The 19,578-nt window shown below is 40.8% G+C and overlaps 1 protein-coding gene across 1 annotated transcript in view; it reads left to right on the top strand.

Moving 5' to 3' along the window:
• Positions 1-1,290: 1,290 nt before the first annotated feature.
• Positions 1,291-19,578, top strand: part of strn3 (striatin, calmodulin binding protein 3) — a 30,751-nt gene continuing 12,463 nt past the window's right edge. Inside the window, exon 1 of the mRNA XM_049596113.1 lies at positions 1,291-1,858. Within this exon, the coding sequence (XP_049452070.1) occupies positions 1,571-1,858 (288 nt within the window). The 5' untranslated portion in view covers positions 1,291-1,570. The remainder of the gene's footprint in view (positions 1,859-19,578) is intronic.

The following is a 19,578-nucleotide window of genomic DNA, read 5'->3' as shown; positions in this document are numbered from 1 at the left end:
TATATTTGAGTAAACATTTTGAAAAACTTTTAAAATTTATATTATTTATAATATTTATGCAATATTTTCTTTACATCTTTCCATTTAAACAAATATGGACGGACAAGAGAAAAATCAATCTTATAAATGGAAATATTATAAAATAAAAAGAAAAATACAGTTGGATTACATACAAGGTGTTTAAAAAAATGCAATCATAACATTTAATTGGATTTTATTTAGTGTAAGTATAAAGTGTTGAAGTGTCACATATATGTAAACATGTATCAAAATCTTCTGAATTAATATCACTTAAACAATTATTTATTTATTTGTCTTTCCATTTAAAATATACAGTGATATCTTATATGAATGGCCTTACCATTGTGTTTATAATGTTTAAAATTAAACTTGGGTGTCCAAAAATAATGTTAAAGAGAGTGTGTGAATTATAATCTGTGTTTTATCATACCGCCACTGGGTGGCCTCAAAGTTGTACATTTCCAGATATGCCACATAGTGTCTTTATATGAAAAACTAAATAGATAGTGGCTTTAACTTGTATTGGGTCATATGGTACATATGATTAACAAACAGATTAAATCTCATAATTTATAATGAGAGGCACATCATGTTTGAACCAGGGTCGCAACAGTCTGAGAGTTTCATGGTACAGTAACAGTCTCAGAAAATATGGCAGTTTCATGGTATCATATTATTACAGGAATGGCATTATTATTATTATTATTATTATTATTATTATTATAAAGGAAATGAAAATGGATTATTTTTGGTTGAACAAATGTTTTTATTACTGCAAAACTTGAAACCATGAAATAGTTGTGAGACGAAATAAAATACTTTCCAATGCGTGCAATATTAGACAAAAATAAATAAGAAAAATCATGTTGGCCGATTCTGATAATTAATTTAAAGCCGATATCGGCCGATACCGATGACGTACTGATATTATCGTGCATCCATAGTTGATACCATTCAAAATCAATGCAGATGGATCCTCTGGGATGCTTCCTTCACCAAAGCATAAGTGACTTCCATTAAAATGGATTAAACCAGGGAGAATGGGTTGGGTTACAGAATTGTATTCTTGAAAAGGAACTGAAAAGTTGTGTCTAGTTATAAAAAGCTTATGTAATAATAAAAAGTCATGTTCCTCAAAAATTGACAAAATGGTAATAATATTTCTTTGGTTGGTTTATATAATTCCTGCATTCTGCCTGTGTCGTGAACGTCACATATTGGATGACAGGAGGATGGCTCTTTCCCGTCATGCACCGCGCCTGGGTTCTCCCTCCGTCATCGGATCCAGGGAGAGAGAGAGAGGGAGCAGTAATGGCGGCCGGTTAGAGCCACACACAAACACCGCGTCCCGCAATCAGCCGCACTCACCGCAGCCCTCCGGGGGGCAGCCAGCCTCACACACCGCGGCGGAGCCAGCGCGACAGACACGGAGCGGAGACACGGGCTTTAGGGGGGGGACGGGAATCCTCATAGCGGACCGTTGCTGCCTGGGACTTTCCTTCTACTTTTCTAAAAAAAAAAAAAAAAAAAAAAAAAAAAAAAAAAAAACATGGATGAGCACCCCGGCGGAGGAGGGGTCGGAGCGGCCGCCCCGAGACAGCCTCCACCGCCGCAGCAGCAGCAGCAGCAGCAAGGGAGCAACAGCAGCGCTAATCCGCCGATCGGAGGTGTAGGAGGCGGTGGAGCCGGAGGAGTCATGGTGCCGCACCAGCCGGACGAGCTGCCCCGGCCGCAGCAGCAGTACACTATCCCCGGCATCCTGCACTACATCCAGCACGAGTGGGCCCGGTTCGAGATGGAGAGGGCGCACTGGGAAGTGGAGAGGGCCGAGCTCCAGGTTAGCACACTTATCCTACCACTGAATGCCGATTGAGGCTAACCCAAGTTTACAACAACAACCGGGGCCGCTGACCGGTTTTCCGTCCCTGCTCAAAAGAAAGATGTTGCTCTTTACCGATAATTAGCCACATTAGCTAATCCTCCTATCACTTTAGTTATTATCACCATTCGACTAACGTGTTTGTAGCTGGCGAGGTTGCTAAGCTAACGGGTCGGAGCACGGATAGCGGAACGGTGTTACCGTTAGCGCAGCTGGAGCTAGTTAGCAGTTAGCTTAGCCGTTAGCTTCACAGCGCTGCCAGAATGAGTGCCGATTTAGGCTAACCCAAGCTAAGAACAACAACAACCGGGGAAGCTGCCCGTTAAACCGTCACTGATCTAAATAGAATCAACTAAACGATCCCATTTAGCTGTTATTGACATTTATATTTACTGCACGTCAAATTGTCGTTAACGTTCACGGTCAACTCAGTCTTCGTACCCTAGTTGGCGAAGTGGTTACGCTAACGGTCAGAGCACGGATAGCGGAATGCGCTGGGGTTACCGTTAGCTTCGCTGGAGCTAGTTAGCAGTTAGCTTAGCCGTTAGCTCGACAGCGCTGTCAGAAGGGTAACTTTTCTCTTGTATGTGATTTGATAAAACAAAGGAACATATTACAAATTCAGTATACAGAGGATAGTAAGCAGAAAGAGCAATAACTATAGAGTCAGGGGTATATCATAGTGACAAAATATTATAGAACATACAGACAATAAGTGTGTTGATAGCCTTTTAGTTGGTTGAATGAGACAGTAGTTTCATATACTCCTCCACATCCCTCAGGAAAAAAAAAATGTTAATGATAAAATTACATTTGGTGGTATGCCAGTATCATTATCAAATTTATCATAATTTTTTTCTTGTCGTTTTGAAGAAACCAGTGTTTTTAAACATGTGATAAGTGTCAAATGTAGAGAGGTCTTGCTACTGTCAGAAGGGTAAGGTAGCCCCTTTTTTCATTTTATTGTTTTTATTCTCTTTATTGAACCACTAATTGGTAAACATGAGCACTATTAAAGGGATATTCTGATTTTTTTATTTTTTTTTGATGTGGGGTTATTTGAGGTACTTATCCATATACAGTGTATAACCCACAGTAGATGTCAGTCGACTCACCCCTGGTTCAGAGAAGGAGACAGGAGTCTGACAGGGGAGCTTGGCAATGAACTGCTGTGGAGGGGTCAGGAACAAATCATATTTTAATGCCCAGAAAAATCAATCCGTTTAAGTGTATGCTATACTGAGAGTATTTTCACTGCTTTACCTTTGTGTCAAACAGTGCGTTTCAACATGAACGCTCTGAACGGCTTCAGTTCCCCATCGATGCTCTTGTCAAAGCCACCAGACTCCATTGACAAAAACAGTACTTAAGCACACTGAACACAGGAGCTGCTGGTCCACTCCTGCCTCAGTTAGTTAGTTAGTTAGTGTTATTGTGGAACTTAAGTGAATCTGAAGTAAACCTCTCTAATGCCCGAGTAACACAATAAGACATTCAAAAAAACTGATTGAGGCAGCAGTAGACCAGCAGCTCCTGTGTTGAGCAAAGTAAAATCACTGTTTTTCTTAATGGAGTTTGGCTTTGAAGAGAGTAATTTAACAGCTTTGTTTTCCCATTAGAAATCCCTGTCTGACATTCAGGTAAAGCGGAAATATTTCTCTTAATATACCATACACTTAAACTGATATTATTTTTATAAGTGAGATTTATTTTAGGTGGCTAAAATACATCTTGTTGCTGACCCGTCCATAGCAGCACATTGCTTAGCTTCCATGTCAGACTCCGGCCTGCTTCTCCAAACTGGGGGCGTGCAGACTGACACCTGCTATATATAATATACTGTCTATGGACCCCATACAACTCCACATAAAAAAAAAATGGAACTATTAACAGAAGATCAGAGCAGATTAGATCAGTTGGTGTTTTTCCACTCCCGGTTCCATTGTCCTGAAGTCAAAAGGTTTTGGTTTAGACGCCTGACATAAGGTCTGTGGTTCACACAAGATTAAGAGACTCTCACGTTTTGTCCTGTCATAAAATCCATCCTTCATACCCCACTTGCACATTTTGAAGCTTTTCTGTCTCTTTAAAAAAGGGTGGTTGCTAAAACATGGCTAAGACTCAAGAACATCATCATGCCAAGCTAGGCCTTACAGCCTTGTAGTGTAGTTTGTCCACAGCCTAATAATGTTAGCTCTTTACTTCCGGTGCTTATATTTAGGCTTTCAATGGAATAATCCCATTAGCTTTTTGACGAGGGAACCAGGGCAACGCTAACTTCCGCATTGGCCTACAGAAAAACATCATCTCTGCAGCACTCTATACTGTGTGAACGCGGATGTTGAATTTTTTTTCAGTGACCCTCGATCCTTATTGAACCCTAGTGGAGCAACTGGGCTCTGAATATTGAGTCAGTCCTCTGCGGTCGACTCAGTGTTTCATTTGAAGAGGTTTAAACTGTGATTTGTCAGTCCATCGTATGTTCAGCTGATATTCCAACAGTGACTAACCTTCTGTTTCTATTGTGAAGTTTGAAGAAGAGCTTTGCTAGAGTTAATTCCAGCTTGTTAGAGGCATTATTTTACACTTGACAGTGGACATCTGCACACATTTTGATGCTTTCAGTTTCTGTTCACCAATGACTGTTGATTTTTTTTCTATTCTTATTGCTCAGGAGTATCTTTGTCTCTTTCACTTGTCAGTGAGGTTGAACCATTGTACAGCATTTTGTTCCCCATGTACAAAACAAATCCTTCATACTAAATAACATTTATTTGTTAAGAGGACTTTCTCCAACCAGAAAGCAACAAAGACTGTTTAGACAAAGAGGAGGCACAAGCACATCTCAAGTCTTAACCTTCAAGTCTCGTGCAAGTCTACAGTTACTGTGGTGAGAATCAAGCAAGTCAAGTCAAGTCATATGAAACTCTGATGATCTGGTCAAACTCACAAATTAGCTGAAAGACCTATTCAAGTACCTTTATTTGTGGGGTCTGTAGTGATGGATGAAGTCGGGTGTTGTGGTGGTCGTGTTACTGATTTTTAAGCTGCAGGCCTTTCATACCACAGTTCTTACCAGAGGTGGGACCAAGTCATTGTTTTGCGAATCACAAGTAAGTCTCAAGTCAACACTGACAAGCCCTGAGTCCTGAACCTTGAGTTTCGAGTCCTACACAAGTTGCACTCTTCGATAAAATGTAATGCCAACAGAGTAATAGCATATTACATTAACAAAACCATCAATGCTTTTTAAAATGTCTATTTGTTTAAAAAAGTTTGTTAGAAGTTGTTGCGTCTCTATCCAGTTTGTATGTTTTTGTTGACCACCACATAGCCTATTTTTGGTACACTGATGGAATTATCTTTGGTAGTATTTTTTCCAACTGTTGCTCTGTAATGTAATGTTAGTTCTTCATGGTTCTCTCCTGCAGCTTGATTGGATGTTGTCTCATTGGTTCAGACAAAATGGATCTGGGGAATTATTGTCGACTTGCTGGGAATGAATAGCATTAATGTTGGTTGACTTTAGAAATACATTGATTTGTGACATGCTTGGGAAAAAGTACCAAGTATTTCAAGGCGAAAGACACGATTCATTGGTGTTGAAGTCCAAGTCAAGTTGCAGGTCTTCTTTGATTAAGTTATCAAATTTGTGACTCGAGTCCACACCTCTGCTTCTCACTGCCGTCATTGACCACATAATCCTTGAATCCGGTTTTTAGTACTTTTTGAACCAGCCCCCTCCATGATAGCTGCCTCTTGGTTGGTCCTTGTTGGTCTGCCACGTCCTAGTAGGTTGCCAGGTTTGTGCACATTGCACTAGAGATCACTAAATCAGGTTTTAAAGACAATATGTGACTTTTAAATGTAGAGATAAATGCAAATATTTAATAAAACAAAGTCAAGTTCTTTTGAGTCATCCGCCTCAAGTCTGAGAGCTCATTTATACTCCCTTTATGTGCGAAAATAGATGTGTGAGTTTCAAATGTAAATGTCACCGCCCTCATACTTTTATGTGTCCTTTATGATGGCATAGAGTCAAAAGTTTCGCACAACAAACGAGGCGATGGTGGAGGAGGTAGTAATATTGTACCTCTCACCTGATGCAGTTTTGAGGACGGTGGTCTGTGAGGCTGTTAAATGCAACGCAACATTTGGACGGAGAATTCTTTACACTATATTATAGATTTGTTTCGTTTCACCAGTATTTAAATTTCTTCATTGTCCCGCTGATCTCCAGTGGTACTGCTCTGTTTCAGCCCTGTCCTCAAGTTTTCAGAGAATGTACACAAATCTGAACAAAATGAACACAGAGTACGGACAGAAGGCTCTGTTTGTCTCTGTATACGTGTCTAATGTTTAGCAAAAATGATCCCTAAGCTAAGTCTTGAGTCATGAATACCAAGTCAAAGTCAAGTAGAGTCTTTTATCAGTGTTAGTCAAGTAATTTGACCCAAGTCCCCCACCTCTGATGAATACCACATAACATCACAGTGATGCCATAACTGTGTATACAGTCATAACAGTTATTGTCGTTACCAATATACCTGTTGCTTTCTCGATTACTTTCACGCACAAAAAAAGAAGACACGACACATTTCCATGATGCCCAGATAAATTCAGTGATTTAAAAAATGAAGGTGTAATGAAGTTGATGCTGGATTTGAGCTCACAGATCCAGGCGTTTAACATAAATAATAAGATGACATTGATTCACACATTTGGTATGTCATCACGCTCTTAATCAGACTTTTCTTTGGGTGTATTTCAGAATGTAGATCTGTTCATTCAGGCTTGTGTGTGTGTGTGTGTGTGTGTGTGTGTGTTGGAGGAACATGAAGTGATGAAAAGTGTGAAATGTGGGACAGTTCATGTCTTTGTCATAACACACCCTGCAGCAGGCAAACTGAAGTGGAAGCTGCTGGCTGTGTGAGTGCGAGATTGTGTTAGAGTGTGTGTGTGTGTGTGTGTGTGTGTGTGTGTGTGTGTGTGTGTGTGTAATGACAGGGTCTCAGTACACACTGTGTTTGCTCTGCTCTGACTTGTTGCGTTGTGACACTGAATGCCTTCAGCATGACTCCATCAGCGCTCCTGATAAGAGTCAAACACACAAACGAAGGTGTCGACATTCCTTCTTTAACTGTGGGAGGAGCGCCAGGAAACTGTACGGGCAGTACATGATCATATATTCTCTGGAAATATTTCATCAACACACCGGGACCAAATGGCGCTGGTGTCATTTAAAGTTGCACGACGATGGGAGTTTTATTTAGATTTGTAATTAGCGCTTTAAAGTGTTATCTGTATTAGAAAAAAGGTCGCATCTCTCTCTTCTTTTTCAAAAGACCCAGGGCTGTTTAAATATGAAGAACTATCTGATGTGAATGTTTGTGTTCAGGATGAGGATAGATTAAAGCAGAGATGTTCCTAACGACTAATTTCCCTGACGCTGAAATGGGAGATTAAACTCAGACTAGTCGACAAGTCTAAAAGTAAAAGAGGCCTCAGAAGTTATTCAGAGTTAAGCACAATATAATCTATAAGGTTAAACATTGCCTGAAAAAATATTGCGTGTATTATAAAAGTCATTTCAAATTATTAATCACATTTTTCTTTAACCAAATCGTACCTGCGGACTTGTACCAGTTGCATGCATTGAGTCTGAGAGCGCACGTGTTTGTTAGTCTCGCGTGCTGCTCCAAACTCCTCCCATTTTCCTCTGGTATCTTTAAAATAAGTTTAACCGACTCCTACCGACTAGTGACTGTAGCAATCCTTAATCCCCTAGTCAACTAATTGCACACATCCCGAGATAATGTACATTCATAATTTAGATTAACCAAAAAAAATTCCAGTTAAAAGGCATTTATTGTCATCATGAGTGAGCAAAATCTGTGAGGTTTCTGTTGAAACAACCAACAAATGACACAGAGCGAAGTGCATCAACAACACTTTCCTCCAGCAAACATTACTCAGCTTTTACTGAAATCACCAACCTGTGTGACTTTATAGAGGTCAACATAGCCATAAGCCATAAAAAGCATCAGAGCCACTGAGTAACACTGGAAACTATTAAGTGAACTCATTATAGCCTCTTTCCTCATTTAAGGAGACTGGGACACTTTGATCCGCTCATGTTGCCATAACGACAAGCCACGAGGCGTTGCAGCTTATCATGATGGATCATTTTTCTCATAATGATGAATTGATTGACAGCAAGAAATACCAGTTGGTTTAATGTGTGAGCTTCACATCATCATAGTGTCCCTATATTTCAACTTTTGTACTATTTTATTGTTTTATTGACTGCTTCACTGTAACTGTTGTGTGTATGTCAAATAAAGACTTACAGAACAGCAGCGATCTGCCGGGATTATAACTATATAATCACAGAGTCACTATATGGAGGGAAAGGATTCTTTATTGTGGATGTTTTGATTGTAAGATTTAAATGACAGCACATCTGTACTGTGGCTGCACTGAATACTTTAAAGCTGCAGATAAAGACAAGGCGACAATAACATTATTAGTGTTTTAACATTTGTAGAATTAGATTCCAGTGATGGCTGTGTAGGATTTTTTTCCAACTCCTGTGATCCAAACATTTCTGATAACTCCAGAACGTTTGAAAGTCCAGAAGTCAAAATTTATGAAGAAAAAAATATAGATATAATAATTTCCAAAACTGATCAAACAGCAAGGGCGTAGGTTTGCATACCAATGTCCTGCCAAAATATTGGTGCAAATTCTTTCCATTATCCTCATTCTAACAGCTCTGTGCATGAATATTCGGCACAAATCGTGTCTCGGATGATCGTGAATTATGACTGTGTTTTCAGTTAGTTTCGATATTCCATCTCTAATAAAGAGCAGCACACAGCTGCAGAGAGAGTCCACACGGGCTTCTATGTCTGTCACATGGTCTTAAAGCCTTAGTGTGTAAAAATGGTGAGTAACAGTGACATCAGCAGTCAAATTCTAGATTGCAGCGCTCACTCACTCACCCCTCCCGTCAGGTATGTGACGGTGGCCTCGTAGGACAAAAGGCCTTGCGCAGACAGCAGAGTTTTTTGAGTTTTTTCTAGTGACGAGATGAATATTTATTTGGGAATCTAAACCATGTTACGATATGTTATAGCTTACCAGTGAGATATAGGTTATCTGTGAGATATATGTTAGGAGTGTTTCATTTCTAATTGTTTTGGTAACACGAGCATTAGCACAGTGATGCTAAAATAACACGTTTTATGTGATAGTCACGGCACAGTGCGGCAAATATAGGTTGGTACGATTATAATATATGCATTTCCAGAGTGTTCTTCCACAGGACACAGGGAGATGAGGAAGAGGGAGAGGAAGAGGAGGAAGACCAGGGAGAGGAAGGGGGCGAGAGGGTAGAGGCGGTGCAGGAATGGCCAGGCAAAGAGGTGTGTCTCGGCTACCGAGGGAAGAGGAGGAGGAGGAGGAGGAGAGGGTGGCAGCCTTTGCAGCAGCGCGAGAGGAATCAACAGATTAGGCTGTAGGCTAGGCTAACCATTTAGCTGTAGCTCTGGGATAACGTTAGCCAAGGCTAGGATAACGTTAGCACGTAAACGTAGCCATCACTCAAACTTAGACGAGAGGGAAAAGTAGTTGCAAACATGAAGCCAAAATGATTTTGAAATATCAGATTGAATTACCTGTCTAGCAGAAAGCAGGCAGCCTCCGCTTCCCTTGTGAAATCCTTCTCATCAGGAGTTCTTGCTCCTGAAGGAGTCACACCACCCCTCTTGCCCATATATCCTGAAGCACATATATCCCTTTCGGCCACCGTATTCAAATATGGCAGCGCAAGAGGGCAGCCTCCAGCAGACCTGCCTGTGTGTGTGTGTGTATGTATATATGTATATATATATATATATATATATATATATGTGTATATATAGATATATATATATATATGGGTATGTGTATATATGTATATATGTGTATGTGTATATATGTATATATGTGTATGTGTATATATGTGTATGTGTATATGTGTATATATGTATATATGTGTATGTGTATATATGTATATATGTATATATATATGTGTATATATGTATATATGTATATATATATGTGTATATATATATATATGTGTATATGTTAAATACTATATTAAACGACCAAATCTGATTTGACTGTCACAAGTCTGAGTCGGGTACAGCCGCAGCTTATTTTTTTATTTTAAATAATCACCTACCACCTGAATTTTGTGTTCTTTTAAATAAATAAAGACATTTTCTCTGTAAACTGGTGCAAAGGAAATAACCAGAATGCAGGAAATGAAGTGTTTGATGCTCAAAATTTTGAACTTGTTTGGCAGGTCACATATCACATGTTTTAAAAGACAAGCTGCGGCCCATGTAAAATCAGTCTGTGGTCCATGATTGGTCCCCTGGATGGACTTAAGACATTCCTGAAGAAGTAGAGTATAAACAAAAACAGTCATTTTCTTCTATCTGATGGTCCAGGAACTATCAGAACAGCATCAGCTAACACTGCACTCCGAGAACGTCTTCACCAGTCCAGCTAAATTTAAAAACATCATTTCTTTTTCTTATTTAGGCTGTTTCGTCAACCAGCTTTTCCAAAAAGCATCTCTGGAATGGATTGATGTGAAAACAGCTGTGGTGTGTTTGAGTGTGGGGCTTTTAGAGGGCGATATTGTCTTAGTTTAAAAGTTAAAAAGACTTTCTGTCTCCTCTCACCCTCTCAGTAATCAGTTTAAATGTCGCTGTGGCCAGTGAGCTGTATTTATGTTGATTATAAAGTTATGATTTAATCGATGTCTCAGTGCGACCGATAATTGTTCACCTGATTAACAAGTAACGTCAGCATTTTACCAACATATCACCATTTAATAACAGAAAAACAGGAGATTCAGCCGTGTGTCGGTGTGTACAGAGATATTTAATTCAGACTGAGAGGTGCTGCTGGTTCTAACAAGCGTCAAGATAGGAATAAATGTGAGATTTAAATGTTCTTGGTATTCAAACAGCAGTCACACAGCTGATTATCCAGCCAGTCTAGAATTAAAATAATGAAATTGTTATGCACTGAAGTAGGAAAACGACTCGATAAAATACTCGTCATCCTCTCGGCACCTTGCAGAGCGGCGTCCAGCATTTCTAATGTTTCCAGTCTCCTTCTTCAAACTGCACAGTCATACAGGAGTTAATCCCAAAGAAACACCACAGTGATGTGTTGTTGTTCAGAAATCCCATCTGAAAACCACACAGACGTTTTTAATCCGTTATTGGTCTAATTTGCCTAATCTTCACGCTTCTTCACATATGGTGGAAACACACACAAACACTCAGAGAACTGAAAAGAGAGCCAAGTGATATCTGGACTAAAACGTCTCAAAGCTGCAGAAGATAAAAACACACTAAGTGTCTCCTTGTTGGCGTGACATATCAAAAAGTTTCAGTAAAGTGAACAGAAGTTACATGCTGTATGTGGGTGTGTGTTGGATGTAATCGCTCATTTCATTAAACAGTTTGTGTGAAGTGTAACTGTGAATTATGATCAGCATTAAAAGATGTCAGTGGTGCTTTAGATGACTCTTTGGTCTTTACTCCGGCACAGTGAAACAATCTGACTGGTTCAGTTTGTTCATGTTTGCTGTGTAAACTGTGCAGAGTCGACAGATTGCGCCCTGCCTGCACTCGACTTGATCCTGTACAGTGACGCCCTTTGCTCTCTGCACATACAGTGCTGGTTGTTGAGGTGAAGCAGCTTCAGCTCTGATTCGAAATCAGGTGATTTAACTGTAGAATCCCAGCATTGAAGACGTGGTGTGTCGTCTGTGAAGCTCCACAGGAAGCAGATGAGTTATATATCACGGTTGTTAAAAGGACCTGAGCTGTAAAATATTGATGCTCAGCCTCTATCTGTAGCCTTTAGAGTGAGCTGGAGGACGTGAGGAGACGACAGGAGACCAGACTTCTTGCTTCAGTCTCTAGTTAATGGGTAACTGAAGTGTTTTTGTGTCTTACGGCCGGGGTCCACCGGCTGCAAACGTAAGCGTCACGTCAGCGTAGCGTCGCGGCGTATTCATTGGGGCTCCACTGACTGCGTACGGAAGCGACATGTAGAGAAGCCAGCGGGGTTGTTTACCATTTGCTGAGCTGAGAGGCTGCATGAAGGCTGCATGAAATGTTAAAGCATTTTCCACCTAAGTTATTACATATATTTGAGTTATCTACAAGTTTACTGTACTGTTTGTCATCTACTCGCTTTCAAATGTCTGCCACGGACATTTACACAATGTCACGGATAAACATGGGTAAATGCATGAAAAAAAAATCATCACATAGCACCTCTGATAATGGTTTATTCATTTAAAAACACATTGTGCTTGATTACCACGCTATTTCATTTAGTTTTTATCTGCTGGAGGGTCACGTAGGGGAGCATAGCGCGACAAAAATAGAAGAGCCGCTAAAATAGAGAGTTGTCGTACGACAGACGGGGGTTGTCGCGCCGCTCCTGTTGACGGTGGAGCCGCTGTAATTGATTAATGGGGGGGGGGGGCTGCTACGGGACTCGCGCTGCAGCTGTGTCACGCTGCTGATGTGCCCGGTGGACCCCGGCCGTTGGTGACTGATGGGAACAACAATTTTTAAAAGTGGCCTAGTATTGAGAGAGCTACAGCAGTGATGTACGTCCAGTGAAAGTGTTTGTTTTTGCCACTGACAGGCTCAGATTTTGAAGTGTCTGACAACATAATGGAACGGATCCTTACAGAGATGAGCAGCAACTACACTGCCTGTTCAAGGCGGCAATATCACGATGTTATTCCGCCTCAGTGTTCTGTCCCCCCATTCCACAATCTTGCCTTTTATACAGAATTGTCTTGGCTCTGAGGTAGCAACAGCACTGAAATGGTGTCTGTATAAATGGGACAGCCAGCAGGATGGTTTATTGGTTGCACGGGTGTTATGTATTGGCGACGACCAGCTGGTAGCTGGTAGCCGATAGCAGTTAGCGGCTAACTCAAAGATGAAGAACAGCAGCTGAAAATGTCTGTAAATTGGAAAAACAATGGGGTCCAGGAGCTCTTTACCCTCGGAGCAGAGGACGAAATCAACCGCAATAAAACAGGGATGGTTAAAGATTGTAATAATAATAGTCATAAAAACTATTACTTAAAGATATACATAAAAAGAATAATAAATATTTTAAACAATAAAACAAATAATAAATATTTAAATCAGAGAAAATAAACATTATTTATGAAGTGCTTTTCAAAACAAAGACAAAAATGCTTTACGTGGCTGATCCCAGATTTAAAAAAAAATGCAGGATTCAAGCAAATAAAATCAGGCAATTTTAAGAGAATATTAAGAACTATAAAATAAAATAAAGAACCATCACTAAGTGAGCAAAGTTGGCAACTAATTGCCCTATAGATTGCACTGAGGTACAGCAAATCAAAGAATTAGAGTAATACAACATAAAAGAATACAATAACCCATGACAACACAAGATAAAAATAATCAAAATAATCAAATAAGACATATATGAAATAAACAGTGTGCTGAAATTAATGAAAGGCTTTTTTGAACAGATTAGATTTAAGAAGCGATTCAAAAGATGTCACTGATTCAGCACTGTTTAGGAAGCGCCGCTAACACCAATGCTATATATCACACAATGCTGTTGTATTACATGTCCCGCCTGTCACACCTCTATGGACACACTGTGTAAAAATGCAAATGTGGCAAGAAGAAGGGACTTTGTAGCGACCCTATAGCATGATCTCTGTGTAAAAAAAGGGCTGCAGACCTTTTTGTTAAAGAGAAGGATCCTTTTCGTTAAACCACAAACAGCCTGAAAGTCACCAAAGTCACCATCGCCAAACCCACCAGACTCCATTTAAATAAACAGTAATTTTAGTGTATATAGAGCCAGCATATTTTCACATCTAACTGGGTGAATTGGGGGTTTATTTAAACCAAACCAGAGCTGGTGATTGTCAGAACAGTGGAAATGAACCAGTTGGACAGTTTCAGTGAGTTTTATTTGGTCTCTGTCGACTTTTAATGAAGTTTGTTTTATGATTGTAAAATTACTGTTTATTTAAATGGAGTCTGGTGGGTTAATCAATGAATCCAGAAAATAATAGGCCGGTTTAAAAGGTTCACATTACTGCCAATCTAGCTTAATTATTTTAGACTAAAATGAAAAGTTACTGAAACAGTGGTTTCTGGGTTGAACAGAAGATCCACACCTGAACAGCTCAGCTTTAGATTTTACATTTTCCCACAGCCCTTATTATAGCTAGGGGGTCAAAGGTCACTGTGTTTACCTGGAGAGCAGGCTCAGTAGGTGGGGCAGCGCTGTGGTGACTCCGTGTTTTGGTAAAGAGAGCAGGATGGCAGGCTGTAATTAGGTGTCCTGGCCTACTGGGCCCTGCTCTGACAGCCCCGTCCCAGCTGGACGCTAAAAGTAGACCGGCCTAAAATAACTCCAACACACACACACACACACACACACACACACACACAGGCCGAGGTTCAACTGCCTGTCAGTCACAAAGTGAAGACACGATTAAAACAAAAGAGTTTTAGTTGTTTATTTAAGCTTGATATTTTCGTTATGTTGACGATCACAGAGGCGATTATTTTTTTTGTGTGTGTGAAGACGGTATCTGAGTGTGTCATGACTGTTTGAAGTGTGTGTGTGTGTGTGTCTGTGTGTGTGTGCGCGTGTTAATGACGCAGTTGTTCGGAGGAATGGCCCCGATGTGCCCCCCTCTTTATCCTGATTTGTCATCCTGGTAAATCTGGGCCAGTGAGCTCACTACAGACATTCTCCTTCATCATCATCACTATCACCCCGGCACCCTGACCTCACTCCAGCTCCCTTAGGAGCGCTTGATTCATGCTCACCAGGTGCACTGGGCGGGAGGGGTGGTGTGACTTCACTTTTAAACTAAGAACACTAGGAAACAAATCCACATGAAATGTGGAGACACTTAAACAGCTGCCTCTCACAGATTATTGTCTCAGACAAACATAAACTTTGTTAGTAACCTCTTACGACAGGATCATTTCTAGAGTCGTCCGAAAATCTGTTGTAAAAATTCAACATGTGTAAAGTCACTGTGACGCTGAGGATCGGTCAGAAGGCTGATTATAAACAAATATAACAAGGTATTGTCAACAAATAAAGGTATCATAAATGAATAATACAAAGGTATCATAAACAAAACAGTTACAACAAACAAAAATTACTCAGAACTAACTAAACTAAAATATTCAGTTAATAACACAAAGTCATCTCCGTGAATTCTGTGCCACATGTGCAGTTACCATATTGTTCAGAATAAGGATGCTATTTATTTCTGTATTTACCTTTTTTGAATTAAATAGGGTTGTATCATGTCAGACAATTGACAGATGATGTTTTTGTATGGAAGGAGCACTGTTGCATTATGGGTTGTTTGTAGCCCTCTCTGAGTCTGTTTATCTTTAGTCTGCTCGTTCATGGCTGAAATTAAATGTGTCAGTGTGGACGAGACAACAGAGCTGTGTTTAAATTAATTAATAGAATTAATATCACAATAAAAACTGTGTATTTGTGTCGTTCCTGGACTCCACCCCTGAGCTTTAACCTGCCAGGACCCAGTAGATGAACCAGTCCTGTTGGTCTGAATGTTCTTTATGTCTGAGCACAGAAAGAGAAAGATATTTTTATATAAGAGAAATATGTTTTTTATGTGGAGAGGAAAATCCATCGGAAGACATTAAAGAAGAACACCACTTCAATTAAAAATTCCAGTATGTCATTTCAATGGCCTGGGAGAGTTCAGTCAGTGTATGTGAACATGAGCAACTCCGTCAAAACCAAAAACCAGAGAAGGAAGTCTCAAACTTGTGACGTCGGCAAGTATAAAGTTCAGAGCTGCTCCAGAGACGATGAATGGGAGACTGATATTGTAGACCTACAGAATGTTTTCTTTTAATACCCAAATGAGGTTTATTTTATTGTAGTGTTCTCAGGTAAACAGAAAATGTACCCATCAGGGCTCGACAGTGCGAGCGTTTCACTCGCATATGCGACTGAAAATAGGTGCGTGCGAACTGTAAAAAATATTTAGGGGCACATGTGCGCATAAAAAAACAGCCGAAGCAGCCTATATTTTTGTCAATAAAAAAATATGATAATCTAACCGCAAATGTTGGAGAAACTCCAGCAGCCTTCCCTCTTCCCCATGTGACACGGTTATGGGCGATTTTCTAAGCCACTGTCAGCACAATGAATATAAGTCCCACTGTCGGCAGTGTGGAAATAAGTCAAAGTGTGGCGGAGACGAGGGACCAGGAAAAGCGGCGGACCTCTGGGGAAGCCTGCTCCGTTCTTCCTGCAGTTAGGGACTGTTCGCCACGGTACTGCTGCTGGACAGGGTGGAAATAAGTCCTGCAGAGTTTCAGAGGACCTGGAGAATGTTTTAGGATAGTAATTACATTATATAAGATAATCATATTGCAAAGATAATATAAGATAATAACATTAAAGACAAAATTAAATTGCAATACTTTTTAAAAACTTGATGATTTTACCTTTCTGTACATTTTGTATACAAATTCATTAAATAATTTTGCTTGTAAATGTCTATTTGCATCACGTTTATTACGGAAAACACATTATTTGATCAATTTACATTGTGCCCCTAAAGTTCTTTGTGCGCTCCTTACTTTTTCAACTTAGACGCACATGTGCTCCTTGGGAAAAAAGTTAGTGTCAAGCCGTGCCCATGTATACTGCATCACCATGATGTCGCTCAAACAACAGCAGTTGCTGCTGGGTAGAAAACTGGCAATTGATTACAATTGCGGAGATATGTAAATTCAGAAAACATGATGATTTCTGTCGTCATTTTCAGCTGTAACTGTGTTTGCGGAAGGGTTTCTTAATCTGTCATCCGAAAAAGAATCGTTATGGACATAAACCTTGCAAACTGATCCCAATACGTTTTATTGTTTTGTTTGTTGCTAAAATTCGCAACACATGACATAATAAAAAGACACATTTCCTCCTTTGCCTCTCCACTGGAGTTAGGCCTCATTTACACCGCAAGTGATGTGGTTGCGTAGTGCTCGCGAATGGTCGCTGTTTCCTAGGGCTGGGCGATATGACCAAAATCTCATATCACGATATAGGTCATTTCATATCCCGATAATGATACATATCACGATATAGCACATTTTAATCCAATGAGTAAAAAGTTGTCGGTTTTGGTGTGAATACACGTGTGCTGCTGCTAGGCTTGTGGACCTCTTCGCAACCGCTTCACGAGCGCATCACTTGTGGTCTAAATGAGTTCTACCTATCTGGCTGTCACCACTCCCTCCCTGTTTTTCTTTGGCACCGCAGCTGCACAAACCTGTTACAGAAGTTTTAATGATGGATGAAAGTTTCAGACTCAGTGTGCTAACGCGACTGACAGAACGTGAAGTCGTATTTTTTTTTTGGATTTGCGACAATTTCGGACCACAGAAATAGACTCTGGAAAGACCTTAAGTGTACGCTAAACTTGAATATTTGCCTTGCTTTACCATACACACTAACCAATTAGTGCTGTGGTAGACTGTAACGAGATAACAAAGACGATTCCCTGTCAGAAAAGGTTCTCTGGCGTCGAGGTAAAGTGATGAAAATATTCTAAACATAGCGTGCACGAACACTGATATTGATTTATTTTGATGTGCCTTTTTAGGTGGCTAAAACTAACCAATCAAGGCAGTGTTTGCTCAGCGCAGTTTGATTCTATGTACATGACACAAGGATTTTCTACCCCGAACTTATTGTACACAAACACTGTGATTGACTCTATGTGCTCAACGTTCCTCTGGGTCCTGTCAGTGTCATCGCAAACATCTTTCCCAATTCATGTTCTGTGGAGCAGCTCCAGACTTTATACCCTGTGACATCACAAATCTGAGGTTAGCACTTTAGTTTTTAGATTTGGGAGTTTATGAATGCTTCCTGGCTGTCTTCGACCACAGGAATAACAGGTTGCAAACGTGTGTACTTCCCTGTAGTGAAGTTAGATGTTCAGTTTATTTTTATGGATGAAATGTTACACTGTCAGGGATGAATGTTTGGCTCAAAGTGCAGTGACACAGCAAACATTAACTCTTCATTATGCTGACTGATGGCGGTCAACAAGGTGACAGGGGAGAGTCCCAACAGCTGTGTGACAGCAGACACTCAGCACAGGATAAATACTGCACACACACACACACACACACACACACACACACACACACACACACACACACACACTCTACACGCTACAGCTAGTGAAATAAAAGTCTGTCCGAACATACAGTGGGACAAATAGCAGTAAAATCATTGTGTGTGTGTGTGTGTGTGTGTGTGTGTGTGTGTGTCATGGTATATTTCCTGTAACTGTTAATGACTCACGGTGACATCACTGCTGTGTTGACAGTGATGCAGTGTTTTTATTGGAGGAATTTTCCTCTAATTAACGTGTGTCCTCATCAGCAGCCGTCCTCGTCTCTGCTCCTCAAATACTGAACCTGTTTCAGACAGTTGGTTGTTTACAGTGTATGGCTGCTCACACACACACACACACACACACACACACACACATGCGTATGTCTTCTGGTATGTCAGAGGGATCTTGGGGGGTTGTGGGGAGCTGTGGCTGTCAATCACAGAGCCGTCCAATCGGAGCATGGCTGAACTAGTGTGGTCTGTTATGTAATCCTCCTCCCAGACGTCCCAGTTCACTCCCTCTGTCGATCTCTCTCCCTCTCCTTTGGCCGAGGGAGGACCATTGGTTTCCCCGTTGTCATAGCGACCCTCACTAGAGGAAGTCGCGACCCCCAGTTTGCCTCCGATCCCCCCTGTTGCCATGGGCACCCTGGCAGAGAGCACTCTGTGTGTGTGTCAGTGTATAAATAGCTCCCAGCCTCCGGCCTTCGTCAGTGTTTGGTTTCAGGAGCAGCTGCTCACAGACAGACAGGTGGACTGACAGACAGATGGATGAACAGGGAGACAGGTGTGGTCAGTCAGACAGACAGGAGGAGGTGCTGCAGGTTGAAGGAGGTGAGCTGTTTGAAGGCGTCGCAGATTTGACTGACGACACAGAACAGAGATCCGCTTGTCCTCCAACACATTGTATCTGTCTTCAGGGGGGAGTTGTGTTTTATTTTGACCTCAGTAGTGGACGTGGCTTTCCAAGAAGATAAGGAGTAGCCAGCTATGCCTCCGGAGAAGAATGTTGGACGTTAGAGCCCAGATCTGGAGGACTCTGGCACATTCTAATGCCATCATATACACTGATCCTAATTACCAGCCCACGTCATTTTGAGTGGACACAGAATCATGTTTGTGATATGAATGTAATGATTAACACTGTGCTACATTACACAGAAATACAAAACCGTACTAATGAACCTTCATTAATATAGGCCTATATTTTATCTCCAAGTGCACGTCACACACTGAGCGAGCCGCCTGTTAATGACGCTGTGGGCTAATGGGCATGTAGCTACTTCCATGTTTCAGATGATACGTCATGTTTGAGTCGACCAATGAAGATGAGTTTACATATCACCTTGGGTTCGTCCTTCACCTTCTCAAAATGATCCCACACTTTGGATTTCCTGCCC

This window comes from Epinephelus fuscoguttatus, linkage group LG14, assembly GCF_011397635.1.
Source record: "Epinephelus fuscoguttatus linkage group LG14, E.fuscoguttatus.final_Chr_v1".
In the NCBI taxonomy this organism is placed as follows: Eukaryota; Metazoa; Chordata; class Actinopteri; order Perciformes; family Serranidae; genus Epinephelus; species Epinephelus fuscoguttatus.
Note: the sequence above shows the minus strand (reverse complement) of the source record. Positions and strands in the feature narration are given on the sequence as shown.